We start from the raw sequence: 18732 nt of genomic DNA on the forward strand, positions 1-18732 counted from the left end.
TATATATATATATGGTGTAATATACATACTTATATTTTCTCTATGTGCTTATTTTTATTCGAACTCTTTCCTGTTGTATTAAAACTACAATACGAACGATATAAATTCAACTGATAAGTCGGCGTATATAAATCTATTCGAGCTCCTGAATTTAATTTGACTTACTAATGAAAGAGACCTAAGAATCTCAAATTTGCAAAGAAAATATGACTCTGGAAATGAAAAAAAATATTTCATATAGTGAGACTGAGAATGATAATAAAAAACAGAACATAGATTTTCCTATGGGAAATGTAAAATGTGATACTCTAGAGGAGGAGATTCTAAATCATGTAGCCAACAGCAAAGCAATTTTCAAGAGCCAGCAGAAAGAAGAACCAGAGTTGACGTACGAGGAGAAGCGTTCCATAGCTGAGAAATTGTTAAAAAAGAATCATTGCTTATTCCTATCCAAATTTGGACACTATTTGAAAATGGAGCATTTGGTATACTTTAATAAAAGCGAAGATTACGAGACGATTTATCATATAAATAGATTACAGAGATATTTTAATAATTCTACAAGACGTATTGATGTTAGGAACAAAAGATATGAAGCTTTAAAGTCATTAATAGAAAAAGGGGAATATTTCAGCGAATGTGAAATGATGAAGAGGAATCCATTATTGTATGAATATTTGGTAGGGCAATATTTGACAGAAGAGCAAAAGAAAGCTAGAGATACTATTGATACACGTAGCATAAATTATGTCGATATATTAATGGAAACTGTTGAAAGGAACAAAATGCAAAAACATCTGGAATCTCAACAGGAACAGGAGGATGAAGTACAAGAAGAGAATGATTCAGATGATGATGATGATGATGATGAGAATGATAATAGCAGAACCAGCACTATATCTAAAACAAGTTTTAATAATCAAATTAAATCTCACTGGGGTGAAAATTTAAATAAAATGATTGATAAAGACAGAGATAAAAAATTATCAAGTAATAAAATACAACATAAAATATCAAGTCAAGAAATACAATTATTCAGGCAAGAGTTTGTTACAAATATGTATGAGAGTTTCCTGGATGGTAAAGATAAAGATTTTGATTATAGGTATATTTATTATACTAATGAATATAAATACAAAATGAAAAAATCTTTATAAATATATTTTTACTTATATTAATAAAAATTTATATAATTAAAGAATTTATTGATAACATATATTTAAAATAATTTATATGATTAAACAAATATTGATATCTTAATATATATTTATATATGTAATTATTTTTTTAAATACATATACAAATATAAAAGATATAAACTATATAATATTAACATATATTTCTGTTCATGAAATAATTTTTAAAATGAATTTATATATGAGATATATGTCCTTTTTCTCCACATTTACACATTTACTTACTTATTTTTTTTTAATTTTTAATAATTATATTTTTTTATAATTTTAAATAATAGTTCAAATCAAATTTTTTTAGGTATTTAAAAATAATCGTTTTATTACATATCTTTGTTATTTATTTTCAGCACTGTGGATGATAATGAAGCTTATGATAATGTAGAATTGAGGAATCAAGATGAAGAAGAAAAATACTTTGATTCTGAAGCCCCTGAAATTGTTCTTCCACGTAATGAATGTAATGATCAAAACGAATCTGAAGATGAATTGGATGTGTATATGAGAACACTGAAGGTTAAATAATATTTTACACTTTACAATTGCCTCACTATTGTTGGCATTGATTCATAGAAAGGTTATTTATCCATTAGGAACAGACACCTACAAATCCACACTCTTTGGATAATCAATAGCGCAGCATACATTAGGTTATATACAATAAATACATTTAAATATAATTCTGATTATATATGTTTATTATAGACTACAAACCCCCTTCCTTTCTCTATTTTAATTTTAATTTATAAAAAAATATCAATTTTGAGAGATAATATATTGAGATGACCTTTTACCCTATTGCAAAATATTATTCTTTTCAGTCTAAAATTAATTAAAAATATATGATTTCTTTTAATATAATTTACCAAAACATCAAAAAAATTGGTTGTTATATTATCAAATATTTTATTCTTTTTTGCCGCCGCAAAATGCTTAATTTTATTTATTACTTCAAATAAGAAAAATTAAAATTAATTAGCTTAATTTTATTTATTTTATTTGTACTTTTGCCTATTTACAATCAAGTTCAAACACATAACCGATATATATTTATGAATCAGAAATTATCTATCAAAACCAATCAGAGAGATGTCTATAGAATCATATGGAATTCTAGCCAAAGTTGAGCGCGTCTGGTGTCTTGTCAAAACGACTGTATCGGAAGTACACAACGGTTAATTGTGTACTTTTTCTTTTCAAGAAAATGGTAAAAATCATAGTATTTTGAATGTTCTGCAATGTCGCTTGCAAAAATAAATATTTTGTAGATTATATCCGTGTGGTGATCGTCGCATGAAAAATTAGCTTAGCATTGTAAAGGTTATGTTTGCAAAAAGTGAGAATTGTTTCGTGGGAAATTTTTTTTACAAAGCAATAATATGTAGAAATAGGATAATTAATTTTTAGTTTCTATGCGAACTAATCAGCGTTTACATAAATTATGAAGAGTATAAATTTTTATTTTTGAAATAAACGTTTTATTTTTTTAATTATTTCTAAGTCATATCATTATTCCTAAGTCATATTTTTTAATATTCTTATTGTTTTTAATATAGACAAATGCATTTATATAGGAAATATTATGCTTGATATATTTTATTAGTAACATTATGTATATAGGAATCAAGAATTATATTTTGCCTCTTATTGTTAGTGCCTATCTTTAATCATGAGTAGATTAGTTGCAATAGCTTTCAAATAATTTATTCTTAATGCTTAAGCATTTGTAGTGCATGCTTGAGTTGTGGCTTACCTAGTACGGTACCCTGGTAGGTATCTTTATTTTTTTCGCAGCCAATGACACCTGCCATAACAGGAATGGAAGAACAAGAGAAGTTGTTGGAAGATGCTATCGGTGTGGTTAAAGTTCAAGCTTTTCAGATGAAACATTGTTTGGACAAGGCTAAATTGATGGATGCACTAAAACATGCATCTACTATGTTAGGAGAACTCAGGACTTCTCTTCTCAGTCCAAAGAGTTACTATGAATTGTGTATCCTTATTAGTTATTTAATTCAGTGACTGAATTATAATATTTAATATGAATATTTGGTTTTGGTATATTTGTGATATAGATATTTCTTATAATAATTATTATTAGATATGGCAATCACAGATGAACTAAGGCATTTAGAACTTTATTTGTTGGATGAATTTCAAAAAGGAAGAAAGGTTACAGATCTTTATGAATTAGTGCAATACGTTGGCAACATTGTACCTAGACTGTATGTATTTGCTTTTAAATTCTGCATTATTATTTCCTGATTATATAAAGCAAGATAATCTGGTTAATATTACAGCTACTTACTCATTACTGTTGGTTTGGTTTACATCAAAACAACTCCTGGCTTGAAAAGAGATCTTTTAAGAGATCTTGTAGAAATGTGCAGAGGTGTGCAACATCCATTACGTGGTTTATTCTTAAGAAATTATTTATTACAATGCACAAGAAATATTTTGCCAGATGTCACTGAAGGCGATGATGAAGATGGGACTGTATGTATCTTATAAATCGTGAAAATTTTTCTCTCTTAAATACATTATTATTTCTAAAATTTTATTTTCAGGTTCGTGACAGCATAGATTTTGTTCTGATGAATTTCGCAGAAATGAATAAATTATGGGTGCGCATGCAACATCAAGGACATAGCAGGGATAGAGAAAGAAGAGAAAGGGAAAGGGAAGAACTTAGAATTCTAGTGGGAACGAATCTCGTACGACTTAGCCAATTGGAATCTGTAACGTTAGATAAATACAAAAAGGTATATTATAGACATTATATATGCATATATGTGTATATATATATATATATATATATATATATATATATATATAATCTTATTTTAATCTAATTTTATTAAACATCACAAATATATTTTCAGCTTGTGCTACCAGGAATATTGGAACAAGTTGTTAGTTGTAGGGATGCCATAGCACAGGAATATCTTATGGAGTGTATAATTCAAGTATAATTCAGTATATTTTTTTATGTGTCATAAATGCTGTTTCATTTTAAAAATGACAAAAATGGAAAAAATAATATATTATTTTTATATGTTTAGGTCTTTCCTGATGAATTCCACTTACAAACATTAAATGCATTCTTAAAATCTTGTGCAGAGTTGCAAAATGGTGTGAATGTTAAAAACATTATTATATCACTAATCGATAGACTTGCAGCCTTTAGTCAACGGTCCGACGGCGTAGGAGGACCGGGAAGTCCTAATCAAATATCAGGAATTCCACAAGATGTCAAACTTTTTGATGTGTTTAGTGATCAGATTGCTATTATTATACAGGTATCTATTAAATATAAACTTTATTATTAAGTATGTAAAAATGACCATTCAATGATGATTAGATACTGCACAATATTTGACAATTCTATGATTTAGAAAGTTAAAAATTCCTTATCATCTAGTTTAAGTCTGAGAATGGTTCCAAGATATGTTACACATACATTACACTTAATTACAGTATGTACTATCTATTTGAGATATTTATCTTTTTATAGACAAGACAAGATATGCCTCCTGAAGATATTGTGTCCCTTCAAGTAGCTCTCATAAACTTAGCGCATAAATGCTATCCAGATCGGGTAGATTATGTAGATAAAGTCTTGTTCACAACAGTCCAAATATTCCAAAAACAAAACGTCGATAAGTGAGTTTAAGCAGTTTATTATACATGTTGGCAGGTTTTTATATTTTGTATATTAAACATTTGTTTATTCTCAGGCTGGAGTATAACAGTGCCGTTTCGAGAGAGCTAGTTAGATTAATGAAAATTCCTGTAGATAATTATAAAAATATATTAACTGTGCTTAAACTCGAGCATTATGCACCTCTTTTGGATTATTTCGATTATGAGGGCAGAAAATCGCTAGCTATATATATAATAACAAATATTTTGGAAAACGAAACATTGATACCAATGCAAGAGCAAGTGGATGCAGTGCTCTCTATGGTATCTCCCTTGGTACAAGATCAGCCAGATCAACCAAACATAGAGGAAGATCCTGAAGATTTCGCCGAGGAGCAAGGTCTGCTTGGCAGACTAATACATCATTTTAAATCGGAAACACCGGATCAGCAATATATGATATTAAGCGCTGCAAGAAAACATTTCAGTGCTGGTGGTAATAAAAGAATTAAATACACTCTGCCGCCTATAGTCTTCCAAAGTTATCAATTGGCCTTTACATATAAAGCATTGAAAGATCAGGTTTGTAATTTCTGTACTTAAAATGAGATAAAATCATTGAATAATGATGTCAACTGACATTCTCTTGTTTTTTTTTTCAGGACGAAATGTGGCAAAAAAAGTGTCAAAAAATTTTTCAATTTTGTCACACGACTATCACGGCACTGATGAAGGCTGAATTAGCCGAACTACCTTTAAGGCTATTTCTACAAGGTGCAATAGCGATCGGCGAAATCCGCTTCGATAATTTTGAAATGGTTGCTTATGAATTTATGAGTCAAGCGTTTTCGATATATGAGGATGAAATAAGCGATTCAAAGGCGCAGCTCGCGGCGATCACTTTGATTATCGCTACGTTTGAACAAATGAGCTGTTTTGGTGAAGAAAATGCAGAGCCTGTGCGTAATCAGTGCGCTTTGTATGCTAGTAAATTATTGAGAAAGCCTGATCAATGTAGAGGAGTCGCTACTTGTTCACATATATTCTGGTCAGGAAAATCTTTAGCTACAGGCGGAAAAGAGGTATGTACGAATGCATATCGATCTAAAGTCTGATTATTTAAAAGATAAATTATAGGAGAAATATATATACTTCGCAGATGCAAGAAGGCAATAAAGTATTAGACTGTTTGAAGAAAGGTATTAGGATAGCGAGCCAATGCATGGATACATCAGTGCAAGTACAATTGTATGTGGAATTGCTGAATCATTACATTTATTTCTACGAGAAAGGAAATACTGCTGTAAGATTCGATCACAGAATAGCATATCAATTTATTTTTTATATGAATTGGCCTTTTTAATTTGATTATTTTTTTAGGTGACCGTGCAAATACTGAATCAAGTGATTGCGAAAATTAGAGAGGAGCTTCCCAATTTGGAAGCAAGTGAGGAAACTGATCAAATACAAAAACATTTGGCAAATACATTGGAGCATTTAAGAAACAGGATGGAATCGGCGGATTCTGATGGACTTTCTTATCAAGGTCTTGTTCTGTAATTGCATAATCGGCATTGTAATTTTGTAAATAAAAGACTTCTAGAATATGGACAATATTATGGATCGATAGTATCAACAAATATTAGCATTAATTAGAATCCTGAAACTCAATTTTCATTTTTGTCTTTATTGCAAACAGGATTGTAAACTATATAGTAAAAAATAATTCGAAATTAATTGCGATTGTTATAACTCATATTAATAGTTGTACAATTATTTCTTAATTGGATAAATGTTTATATTAAATTATATATTACAAGATGATTTATTAACAATGTATCAAGTATATATATATATTGGAATTAGTAGAATTATATATATATTTACTCTTTAAAAAAACAATTCATTATAATTCAAACAATCTAGTTAATCCACTTCCTATTTTATCTCCGCGGTATTTATTTCAATTTCTTGTTCACTCGACGCCATTTTCATAGCCATAGCAGTATTTAACCCACCTGATTTAACCTCTACCACGTGTCAAACGACCGCATGTAGTAGAACGATTATTTGTGTCCGCATATAAATTATTAATACATACTGGAATCGTACTTGTGTATATGTGTAATTATTAGTGTTAATTAATCATAGTTCCGTATTTAAAAGAAAAAAATGGGTAAAGGACGCAAAAATAAGCCGAAAAAGAACTTCGCTGAAAAACGTCGCGAGAAACTAAAAGTACGATTCATAATTATTAATATCAGAGCTATATAAAAAAATAAGAGATAATTATACTTATACAAGATATAAAAATTATTAATATTTAATGATAAATAATTAAACTATGAAAATAATTAAATTGTGAAATTATATACACAAACGCTTATGTATATTTTAGATATTTAATATAAAAGCATATGTGTGTATATATTTTAAACATCTTTAAATTCTTTTCTTATCTGATTTAATATTTGATAGTAATATAAATTTAACAAGTTATATATTGACATATAATTAATATTTGTAGAAAAAGGATGAATGGAATAGCACTCCCCATAGAAGTTATGCAGATATTATTAGGGAGAACAAAGATTTTGAGAATTATTATAAGACACAAGGAATAGTTCCAGAAGATAAATGGGATGCGTTTATCAGCACTATGAGGACCAATTTGCCAGTTGCTTTTCGTATTACTGGTTCAAAAGCTGAAGCTAAAGCCTTATTGGAGATAATCAAAAGTGATTTCTTTAAAGAAATTTTAAATGCAAATTTGAATGATGATAAGGAAGATCTTAACAATGAAGTAAAGACTATTTTACATAGTTTACCTTTTTATCCGGAGGAATTGGCATGGCAATTACAATTAACTAGAAAAGATATTAGACGATCTGAAGCATATTTTAAGCTGCATAACTTTCTTATCGCTGAAACTAATAATGGTAGTATCAGCAGACAAGAAGTAGTTAGCATGGTTCCTCCTTTGGTGTTGGATGTCAAACCTTCGCACAAGGTACTTTTTTAAATTTATTAAAATTATTCACAAGATAGTGGACAAAATAAAATATACTAATTTTATCTACAGGTTCTTGACATGTGTGCAGCACCGGGATCCAAGACAGCGCAACTTATAGAAATGATACATGCAGATGAAAGGAATATTCCTCCAGGTAGCTAATACTAAGTTCAGTTAAGAGAAATAAGCATTATGTATAAGTAAATAATAAGTTTTTATGAGCTATTATATACTAAATATTTAATTGCTTGTTTTATAGAAGGTTTTGTAATAGCCAACGATCTTGATAATAATCGCTGTTACATGCTGGTGCATCAAGCTAAAAGACTGAACAGCCCAAACATTCTTATTACAAATCATGATTCATCTGTTATGCCCAATTTCATAATTACTAATCCAGATGGTACAAAAGACACATTAAAGTAGGCAATTCAAACTCGGTAATGATTATTTATATATTAAGAATTTTTATATAAACTTTTCGTTTTTTGATAGATTTGATAGGATACTTGCAGATGTCCCATGTAGTGGTGATGGCACTATGCGAAAGAATCCAGATATATGGTGCAAATGGAGTCCTGCTAATGGCAATAATCTCCATGGGTAAAAAAAAGCTTAATTTTCTATAAATTTATATATTGAATAATAATGCAGAAATTAATCTTAATTCTTTTGCAGAATTCAATATAGGATAGCGAAACGTGGCTTGGAATTGCTAACAGTTGGAGGGAGAATGGTATATTCTACATGCTCGTTAAATCCAATAGAAAATGAAGCAGTGCTTCATAGGCTTCTTTGTGAAACTGGAGACTCAGTACAGTTAATTGATTGTAGAGACTTGGTACCGGGATTGTTATGTGACCCTGGTTAGTCTTAAGATTAACAATATTTGAAATACTTGTAAAAGAGATTTTTTTTTTAATCTTTTAAAATGTTCTGTATATGATAATATAATAATGTATTTATAGGTGTTACACACTGGAAACCAGCATCTAAAAATTTACAATACTATAACACTTGGGACGATGTTCCAGAGCAATGGCAGACACAAGTACGGCCGAAAATGTTTCCTCCACAAGCAAATGAGGCTTCCAAATTTCATCTTGAACGTTGGTAAATACCAAATGATTTACCAAATATAATTATAACAATTTTGTAGACTGCATTTTTTTACTTTGCTCATTCTATAGTATGAGAATATTACCACATCATCAAGATACTGGAGGTTTTTTCGTGGCTGTACTGGAGAAAGTAAAATCTCTGCCATGGGAAAGTGAAGCCTGTACATTAAATCAGAATGTATCGAATCTAAGTGATAATGAAAACAAGGATGGACTTATTCCTAAAGAAGAAACTTCACAAGACAAGCTTTCAACAAGTGGAAAAAGAATATTAGAAGAAGAAAAGAAATCACGAGATTTACAAAGAAAAAGAAGAAGGATTGTTGGTTATAGGGAAGATCCATTTGTTTTCTTCAAGGATGAGACGGAAGATGTATGGCAGTCTATAAAGTGAGTTTGAGTTTTTTTTATTTGTTGAATAATTTTTTTTTTTTATATTGTATCATCAATATATTTTCAGAGATTTTTATGGTATATCTAATGATTTGGATCCGCGATGTCTGTTAGTAAGATGTCACGAAGGAAAAAAGAAAAATATTTACTTTACATCGCCAGCAATTCGTGACATAGTGATATCTAATGAAAATAAAGTCAAAATGATTAATACTGGCGTTAAAACTTTTGTGCGATGTGACAATAAAAATATGAAATGCGCCTTTAGACTTGCTCAAGAAGGAATGCAGAGTATCATTCATTACATAAGTGATAACAGAAAGCTTAAAATTTCGAAAGAAGATTTAATAATGCTTTTACAAAGTGATGACCCACATACACCACCGGAAATTGTAAAATTGAATCCAGATACTCAAGAACGTCTCAAAGATTTCAGTAAATATTAATGCTGAGTTTGTTTACCTTTTACATGATGATACACAAATATATAAATTTGAAAAATATATTTAATTTTTAAGCAACTGGAAGTTGTATACTGTTATACAAAGAAGAGGAAACTGACAATATAAATCAGCTAAATCTTCAACTGGTAGGGTGGAGGGGAATAATGTCTCTCAGAGCATATGTGCCTACTTGCGACGCGATTCACTACTTACGACTTTTAGGAGCAGATTGCTCTAAATTTGGTATGTTTTGTTATGTAAATATAATACACTATTATACTGTAACGAGAAGATGATTATTTACCTTACAATTTTATAGAGAAAAACAAATTCAAGGAAAATCGCACAACCGCAGTCGAGGACGCCAATAACGATGATATCGGAACTGAAGATTGATAAAAGAATTGTAATGGGGAATAGTAATAGTAAAAGAAAGTCGACGACGCAGAAATACTGACTGAAACTAATGAATCGTTCATTACGTAATTATAACTTGTCAATTTTTCTAATTTCTTACATGCGTGCTTTTAGTCGTGTGCTATATTTAAATGAAATATATAAACTGTATTTTTTATTTAACATGAACACATTATTCTAATGATAATCAAGTATTGATACTAGAATAATGTGATATAAATTATATTATGAATGAATTATAAATATAAAATATGATTTTGTAGGACAAAAACTTCGACAATGGAATGATGATGTAATGATTACTTTTACTATACATTTACTATGAAATAACTTTTATGAAATTACGTGCGATAAGTAGTTTTCCGTTTTCTAATACCTATATGATGCATCTCGCCATAATTTATACTACACATTTTTCTTATAAATATGGCCGGATGCGAAGGAATCATTAATTCCGAAACGAATTGATGTCTTTATAACATCTGATATCACTATCTTTAATAATTGATGCATCCCTCAAATTTCATAGGTATCATATGATAACGATGCGAGGAAGAATGAAATCTATTAACAACTTCTAGTATTACCTTGATTTTCAATCAAGTCATATCCTCCGCAAATTCACTTGATATAAGCGTGTCATCTAAAATTTTAAATATTAGGATTTTTAACTTACAATTAAAATCTCTTAAAGGATTTCTATCAATATAAAGGACGGGTTTTGCTATAAAAATCATTTAAATATAGATACAAATATAAAAAGGCTGGACAGCTCATAACATATATGTATATATATAAACTATAAAAAGAAATAAAATAAAAAATCTTCCTAAGATTTGTCGAATTCCTCCGTTGGTTTCGAAGTTGATGCTTGATGCTAGTAATCCCTACCCGTTGGCGATGTTAATTTACCACTGAGATTTTGCGAACTAGATGGCGATTTCGAACCTAGAATTATATAAGAATTTCAAGTTCCATTAAAATTATATAAAACAATTCTGTTGCTCTATACTCTATATATAACTATTGTTTCTTTGTAAAAAATATTTATATATATATATATATACATATACTTGTAGAGAGAGAATCTTTTTGTTTGTCATAAAAAAATAATATTGCACTATAGCTTAATAGTTTATTATATAAATAATATTAGCTCTTATATTATTATAAATAATAGTTTAAACAATGGCTTTTTTACTAGGATCAAGATGTATCAAGACTTACAACTTTTTCCAATCTTGTTTCGTGTATTATTTATACACGGATGTTCTCCCATGAGATGCTCTCTCCATTTGTTTTGATTAACTAAAGCCAAACAGAGGGGACAGCGTTCATATCCCTCTATAGGTTCTGAAACAAGAATCAAGATTCGAATTTTTGTCATATTTAATTTCCAGTTTCGGCAATTATAAATTGATTTCCAGCATTGTAAATGGTATCAGAATAGTCAGGTAATATTCACATACTTGTGCATTTTTTGTCTTGTCTATGATTTTCAAATGTACTTTCATGGACTGCCTGTTTACATGTTTCACATTTTACGTAATTACTCCTCATATCGCATTCATCTGTAAAAAGAGTTGTTAAAATTTACTATATATATTAATACATATAACTCCACAATAAGTGCGAATCATAAATAACATTATCAATTTTGTTTATCATACTTTTTAAACCTTGTTTATAGAATATTTTCTATTATTAAATATTATTTGAATATATAAAATTCTCATGTACTTACTTAACAAATGTAGATTCAAATAAGAAATTTCTACAACTTGCTTACACGCTTCACATTTTGTTAACATAGGACAAGTCCTCCAATAATGTATGTTTAAACCTTCTTCAGAATAGACTTGACCTTTTGATAGGCAAAATATGCACATTCTGAGAAATGAAATAGATGTTAAAAAGTTTCATATCTATTGTAAAATAACTTACGAATTTTAATTTGCACGTACTTATCTCCCTTATGATCAATACTGTTCTCGGACGGAGACGTGATACTTGTTGAACTTCCAGTACTTACGACCGGGCTCGACCTCGAAGGTGATTTCGTTAAATTAGATACATTATTTTCTGTAGATTTAGTTCGCGTGGGCGTCGTTGTTGCTTTATGGGTGGATTCGGCTTCCTTTTTCCTCTGCAATCATTTGCACATATAAATTTGAAACCTCAACTTCATATATTCGGACTTACCTGAAGATCGATCAAATCGAATTCATGGAAGAGCTGACGATACAACAGATTTCGTCGAGTTATATCATCGTCAGGTGGCAATTGCTTTCGCACCAGTCTGGGATTGACTTTGTATACTAGCACAAGAATCCTTTCGGATACTTTTCGCACCGCCTCAGCTGGATGGTGTAGACCAGAAGAACCTAATTCGGATAACGTCCGACAAGTCAACCCGCTACAACAGTTACAATACCTTATCAGAGTAATTGCGTTTTAATAATACATGGTCTTGAGGAAAGACCTCTGCGAATCGATTAGATAAAAGTCAGCGAAAAAACGCTTCGACAGCAGAAGTCCAAGATTCCTCAAAACGACTGGTAATTCTCATGCAGGCCAGAATATTTTAAGTATATAGTTCAAAACCACCTTTGTTTCTCTGTAGAGATGCCATGGCTCAGTATCAGTTGCTCCACCATCTCTAGTCTACTCAACGCTAGCCTTTGATGCGTGCTGCTGTTGACGGGCCTAGTTAAATGCACCGGTATTATATGTAATTCTCTTACACATTTGCAGTCTGCCATACTGAGGATTGTATGTACTGCCATATTATGTATCCTGGGAGTGGTATCACCGGATTTTGTCAAAAGTTCCGGCAGTAAACGTTCGACGCTTCTGGCAATCTCAGTCGAGGATACTCTGAATAAATTATTGATAAATCATCAGTTGTGGAAATATTGGAAGTTTATTATAATACTAAGAATAATAAAATTTGCTAATAAGAAGAGTTTACCTATCCGCGGCGAACTCAGCGAAGAAGATCCTGATAAGTTGCGCAGCTAAACTATACACACTGAAGACCTTGTCCCTAAGAGCTCTGTGTAACAGTAGAATCGCTGCTCTAGCTATTTTATTCGGAGAATGCTTTGACACCTCCGGATCAAACGTCTTTAGTTCTTCTTTCAGTTGCATCAGACCTTCCTCCTTATCCGTGAACTGTTTCGAATAGAATTTCTCCACCTATATACAATCATTATTATTCCCCTGTATTTAGAGATTATGGAAAACAGCTTTGATAATGTTTTTACCATGTCCATCCCGAAGACCGCGATAGGCAAAGCAGCTTGTTTTTTCTCTCTATCATTAAGTTTCGAGGTAACTTTCGTTTCTGTACTATCTAGGTGACATTCTCTCGTGAATTCATTCGTATGTGAACTAAAAAAGATATTTAAATTAGAAAGATTGCATAGTATTTCTATATCATCACAATATTTCAATATTATATCATCTTACTGTCTGAGAGCGGGAATAGTTCTTTCTTCATAAGCCTCATAACTTGAGCGAAGAGCCGGGCCCGCTGATTTAGTTTTCCGCCTGAGAGATCCCTTGTTACAGTTGCTCTGCTTTTCATGGACACCATTCGTAGGACTATCGGTTACCTCTGGAAAATAATAAAAATACAAAGATTTAATATTATATAAAAATTTTTAAAAATCTAAAAATTTCGATTATAATATTAAAAGAAAAACAGAATCGCGCGCGCGTATGATATCTTTAAATAAATTATACCGGGACTATTAGATTTTTGATGTAAAGGCGACACTGGTGGTTGATGTGCAGGACCAGTAGGTGACAAGGCACCATTGCGATTAGGTGGTATAACTAATCTCGGAGGAGATGTGATGTCATCGGGTAACACAGCCGTTTTCGAAGTACACGTATCAGCAGATGTCTGCTCTGTATCTTCCACGGATGACAAATTGTTTTTTTCTACAGGCTGTAGCATTTTTTTTCATTATTATTACTAAACTTTTGCTGTTAAAAGATTTCGCTACTTACCCCGTGAACTTCGAGCAAGTTGTATATTTCTAACGATTGATAAACCTGCTGTCTGTATTGTTGAGCTTGAGCCTTTTTAGCTTTGGCCTTATCGTAGTCTTCTAAAGCTATAGCGTACTTCTTTTCCAATTCATATTTGCCCAGCCGTTCTCCTGCTTTCCTTAAATTTTCCATTGCCACTTTTAATTTCGAAGCGTATTCGAATCTTTCCTCTTCTACCGCCAACAATTTTTTCGCTTCCATTTGCCTTATGATTTTAGCTACTTCCCGATCGACATACATTTCAAATGCTAGATCATCATAAGGCGAGGTATAATGTGGATTATATGGGGCATCTCCCTGTCCGGTTAATTCTTGACCGTAGGGTTCGCCAAGTATATTTATAGCAATAAGACCAACCTGATTGTAAAAAATAATTTTTAGATTTTTATTGCAGAAAATTAAAAAAATATAAATTCATCTTTGTACGTTTTTTAATTTGTCTTCTAAATTAATTTTGTTTAATTTAACTTATTTTATGCAATTTTATTAAACTATATTTTTAAACTATATATTATTTTATAATTAATTATTTGCCAAAATGATTCGTACCTGACAATAGGTGTTGTGCGCGTTACTGTGCGGTTTGTGTAGTCTGAGCTTCAATGACAGTGCTTCCGTCTCAGGAAGGGCCACGCTTTTCAGTTCCCTGCTCTTGTAAAGGGTCGACGCATTGTCGGATAGTGTAATGTAACCCAGGTAACTAAAGTCCGTCGAAGCGGATGCATTTTCTTCCCTCGATGTCCAGATCTCCAACTTTTCAGCTACAATTAAAATAAATGTTAATATTAATATTAATATATATTTCTTAGAGAAATCGCGTTAATAATTTTTATCAGAGAAGATTTATATCCGATTGTAATCTCAGATTGAAAACTGACATGATTCTTTTGCAGTTCATCGGTACAGTCTCATTTCCGGCAGTACACCCAGAATAAACGAGGGAAAGAAGAAGAAACGATGTAGCCCCGAGAAATTACGGTAAGCTCGTTAACTCAATTTCCATTGTCGGTAAATTGCTTTTTAATTAGAATTTTAATGAACAATAGCGACTTTAAGAATATTAATCTTTGTTTTCTTTTAACGTTACATTTATCTTATTGCCAATTTACTTATTTTTACATTATATTTGTAACATAGTTTGCTAACATTATTAATAAAAATAGTATTTAACAATTTTATCTTAAAGTAGCTTTTAGCACTAAACTAATAAATATAAGATTTCTCTCTCTCTCTCTCTCTCTCTCTCTCTCTCTCTTTCTGACAAAAATACAATTTTTAATATTTTTTATTTCAGCTCAAGATATTTTTTTGCAGTTAGCTGCAATTTACATTACATGTTCTATTATTGTTCAAATTATTTGTTAGACATCTATTTCAATTTAATATTAATATAAAAAATCTCTTACCTTATTTTTTGTAAATTAGATTTAAAATGAATAGTTGGATGAATATTTCGAATAGCGGATAATTTTTTAAAACGCACACTTACGTATGAGATACTGGTGAGCCAGAACCTGTATCCTTGTAAGCTTCGTGGGTCCATGAAGACGTAGAATTAGTTCCTGAGGATATGTGCAATTTCTTGCACTTTGCCAACCCCTTACCGTTGGCCCGTGAACATTAAGCTCTAACGATGAGTGTCTATCTTCCTCGCCTAAACAATAGATTTTAAAATGCGATTAAATCTTATTTAATTGTTCTACTCTACAAAAAGAACAATATATATTACTTCAGAGAATTTTTTCTATTATTTTAAGTTTAATTCTAAAGTATATATATATATATATATATATATATATATATATATATATATATATATATATTATTATAAATGTATATTTTATCTCGTATATTACGCAAGGTAACAACAAAAATTAATCTAAGGAGATTAAACTACAATGAAAAAATTGCTCTAGAGTAATTTGATTATCTTGCTTAATAGAACGAAATGATTAAACTAGGAGATGATATATAATAACTACGATATAATAATAGTTTGAATATCTAAGAGTTACAAGCATTCCATCAAAATGTCAATTTAAAGCCAAATGTCGATCGAACACGCTCAATGTAGTTCTTACTATACGTTACTTAATTATTGACACTTACTTTCATGGTGCTGGATACATTCTTACTTATTTAAATATTTTTTTGACTGTTGCTTTTACTATTTTAATTATTTTTATCCACATTTTCAGAATTTACAATTTTCTATGCAAAAAGAAATCGATATATTTCACTATTATTTTTGCTCTTTTTAGAATTTTAAAATACATTTTTCGAGGGAAATTGCGCCAGATCGTCACGCAATACTGCGGTTTCGTGCGCAATTTATGATTGCATATTAAATAGAACATGTATAACGGAATTATTCTAGAATCGTGCTACTTCGCATTTATGAATATACATTAGTAACATATCTTTGTAATTAATTCTACAGTATAATACAAAAGATTGCTTCCGTCGATTAAACCGGAGACACGTGCCGAATAACATGCTTCGTCGCAAGTTCGAGAAAATCGCGGTTCGTCGCGATAGAAGAAATCAATGTATCCGAATATATGATGAGCATTGAAACGTGGCAATCTCTCTTGGGAAAATTCTCTGGTGGATCATGTCCAAATTGAAGCGCTCAGAATTATACCAACTTGAGCCACAAAAGGTGAATTTTACAACACGACAAGGAAAAAATTTGAAAAATTTCTATAATTTTATTTAAAATTATTCTCGTAAATATTAATTGTAAATTCTCTAATTATAATTTTAACTAATTTTTATAGAATCACCATGCACATTCACGAATCACATTATTTTAACTATTATATCTATAACTGCTGCACTATCTGAAAAAATAGCGAAACAGTAATTTTTTGATGGGATTATTATATCCACGTATACCCATCTATGGCAAATTAAATTTGTTGAATTTTGATCTCTTTGTAATGTTTATCCCTTTTCCGACTCGAGGTTAGTACGTGATTTATTTCGCAATTTTGGATCTGGTTGCCTTACTCGTGGCGTAGACGACGTTGAATCCGACCTTCCTGGGCATGTCGAGGTATGCTGATTGCGGCGAATGATAAAGCGAACGATGAATTAATCGACAGAAATATTATATCACGAAGGGCGCTAATGAACGAACGGAGAGAAACACGGAGGGACACGTCAAAATCGAAAAGGCACAGCCATCTGCAAGCTCGATAAAGGGGGAGCTTGCAAGTTTCGCCCCGGCGCGCAGGCCACCCCACTTATACATCCGGCCGCGGCGAAGCTTGCGACAGAACTGGCTTTCGTATCTAGAACCACCCTCTATCAATTTCTGCTGATGGGTTAAGGGGTTTTCCTTACAAAAAAGCATGCGTATATTCGTCAATATATAATATTATTGTACACGTTGCTGTGATATGACACAAATATTAAAGACGTCGCAATATTGCTATATGATAAATGGAGGCTTCTGTATAATTAGCGAATATATAATATATATCTTTCGGAAGAACAAAGTGAAAGAGAATCAGGAATTAAAAATTTAATAGGTTTTTACTTCTTTTAGATGTGAAAGTTCAAGGATTAATGTTGCGATTGAATTGCTTTCTACTCTTTCCTATTCTTTTATCTCTTGAATTTAACTTTCGCGAATAATTCTGAATTAAAAATAAAAATATTTTCGGTTTTGCGGACGCGAAAAATATGCATCACATAAAATACTTGATTAAAACTAATTTTTTTTTTAAATTTTATATTTTTTAATTACATTGCTAAGTATATATCATATTAGGTTTAACAAGAAAACTAAAAAAAAAATTTAATTCCTAGTTTTGAAAATAAGATTTAATTTAACAGATAGATTCTTTTCAATTTATTTTGAAACTTAAGAATATTATTTTGAAATAATTGTTTATTTTTAGTTTTTTTATTTAATAAAACTTTTTTATACTTCGCTTATTTAAAGAATTTTCGGGTTAGTAATTTTTCAAGAATTACATGAATAGTCTATGAATTGATTAAGTTGCGATAATGTTTGAGAATCTCTGAGAAATTATTTCAATAAAAACTTCACATTACAAGGTCTGTTTATTATATCAGTGCCCACATCCTGGGTTAATCTAGTCTACTTGCGTCTTGCATTCTACTCGAGTCGAAATATAGACTGTAATTTCGTAATGGATCAATAAATGGAGGCTGCGTGACGTCAGAGGGTGCGGCGAGGGTAGACGAGCCCACAGGAATTGTTATATACGCATGCCTCTCTTTATCGTTAGCGGCCACGTGTAGAAGCACGTGTCTTCGTGAAATAGTAATATTTTTCTGCGAAAATGTTCATGTTATAAAAACATCGCGTGACAGAAAAATATCCAACATAGTAATACTGTGTATGTACATGTCTAACATTCATAATAATCAGATAATATTTGCTAAGAGATTTAATAATCAGCAATATACAAGTTTTT

At 30.8% G+C, this 18732-nt stretch overlaps 3 protein-coding genes across 9 annotated transcripts; 2 read left to right on the forward strand and 1 right to left on the reverse strand.

The window, feature by feature from the left end:
- Window positions 1-190: 190 nt before the first annotated feature.
- LOC126856946 (coiled-coil domain-containing protein 97) lies at window positions 191-2378 on the forward strand. Its single transcript, XM_050605978.1, has 3 exons — window positions 191-1105; window positions 1544-1709; window positions 2255-2378. Exons 1-3 carry the CDS (start codon window positions 207-209, stop codon window positions 2318-2320), a joined length of 1131 nt encoding a protein of 376 aa, XP_050461935.1. The 5' UTR covers window positions 191-206; the 3' UTR covers window positions 2321-2378.
- On the forward strand, window positions 2264-11560 carry LOC126856906 (vacuolar protein sorting-associated protein 35). Of its 6 annotated transcripts, XM_050605904.1 has the most exons (13): window positions 2264-2400; window positions 2988-3186; window positions 3295-3418; window positions 3494-3689; window positions 3761-3955; window positions 4076-4159; window positions 4256-4492; window positions 4708-4856; window positions 4931-5417; window positions 5498-5917; window positions 5995-6138; window positions 6216-6381; window positions 7363-7493. In XM_050605904.1, exons 1-13 carry the CDS (start codon window positions 2398-2400, stop codon window positions 7371-7373), a joined length of 2415 nt encoding a protein of 804 aa, XP_050461861.1. In that variant the 5' UTR covers window positions 2264-2397; the 3' UTR covers window positions 7374-7493. The 6 variants fall into 6 exon arrangements, 4 of the variants coding, with proteins under 4 accessions (XP_050461861.1, XP_050461860.1, XP_050461863.1 ...); XM_050605903.1 differs by lacking the exon at window positions 7363-7493 and having other exon boundaries at window positions 6216-6572; XR_007688424.1 differs by lacking the exons at window positions 2264-2400; window positions 2988-3186; window positions 3295-3418; ... (7 more) ...; window positions 5995-6138; window positions 6216-6381 and adding exons at window positions 6827-7073; window positions 7918-8002; window positions 8108-8270; ... (6 more) ...; window positions 10125-10287; window positions 11427-11560 and having other exon boundaries at window positions 7363-7845.
- Window positions 10538-17570, reverse strand: LOC126856901 (centrosomal protein of 104 kDa). Of its 2 annotated transcripts, none has more exons than XM_050605896.1 (15): window positions 17294-17570; window positions 15771-15935; window positions 14831-15042; window positions 14240-14638; window positions 13970-14177; window positions 13694-13841; window positions 13489-13615; window positions 13194-13420; window positions 12830-13099; window positions 12425-12638; window positions 12187-12368; window positions 11967-12112; window positions 11692-11793; window positions 11450-11575; window positions 10538-11170 (listed from the first exon to the last, which is right to left on the reverse strand). In XM_050605896.1, exons 1-15 carry the CDS (start codon window positions 17331-17333, stop codon window positions 11100-11102), a joined length of 2637 nt encoding a protein of 878 aa, XP_050461853.1. In that variant the 5' UTR covers window positions 17334-17570; the 3' UTR covers window positions 10538-11099. The 2 variants fall into 2 exon arrangements, with proteins under 2 accessions (XP_050461853.1, XP_050461852.1); XM_050605895.1 differs by having other exon boundaries at window positions 12425-12656.
- Window positions 17571-18732: the final 1162 nt, after the last annotated feature.

Source organism: Cataglyphis hispanica, chromosome 20 (genome assembly GCF_021464435.1).
Source record: "Cataglyphis hispanica isolate Lineage 1 chromosome 20, ULB_Chis1_1.0, whole genome shotgun sequence".
Lineage (NCBI taxonomy): Eukaryota > Metazoa > Arthropoda > Insecta > Hymenoptera > Formicidae > Cataglyphis > Cataglyphis hispanica.

Bases quoted from the DNA above. Each gene is read 5' to 3' on its own strand.
- LOC126856946 (XM_050605978.1), top strand. From the start codon at position 207: ATGACTCTGGAAATGAAAAAAAATATTTCATATAGTGAGACTGAGAAT. The intron at 1,106-1,543 runs GTATATTTATTA...ATTTATTTTCAG, and splicing joins GATAAAGATTTTGATTATAG to CACTGTGGATGATAATGAAG. The intron at 1,710-2,254 runs GTTAAATAATAT...TTTATGAATCAG, and splicing joins TGTATATGAGAACACTGAAG to AAATTATCTATCAAAACCAA.
- LOC126856906 (XM_050605903.1), top strand. The intron at 4,857-4,930 runs GTGAGTTTAAGC...GTTTATTCTCAG, and splicing joins CAAAAACAAAACGTCGATAA to GCTGGAGTATAACAGTGCCG. The intron at 5,918-5,994 runs GTATGTACGAAT...TATACTTCGCAG, and splicing joins TAGCTACAGGCGGAAAAGAG to ATGCAAGAAGGCAATAAAGT.
- LOC126856901 (XM_050605895.1), bottom strand. From the start codon at position 17,333: ATGCCCAGGAAGGTCGGATTCAACGTCGTCTACGCCACGA. The intron at 15,043-15,770 runs GTAAGTGTGCGT...TTTTAATTGTAG, and splicing joins GGCTCACCAGTATCTCATAC to CTGAAAAGTTGGAGATCTGG. The intron at 14,639-14,830 runs GTACGAATCATT...TTTTACAATCAG, and splicing joins CGCACAACACCTATTGTCAG to GTTGGTCTTATTGCTATAAA.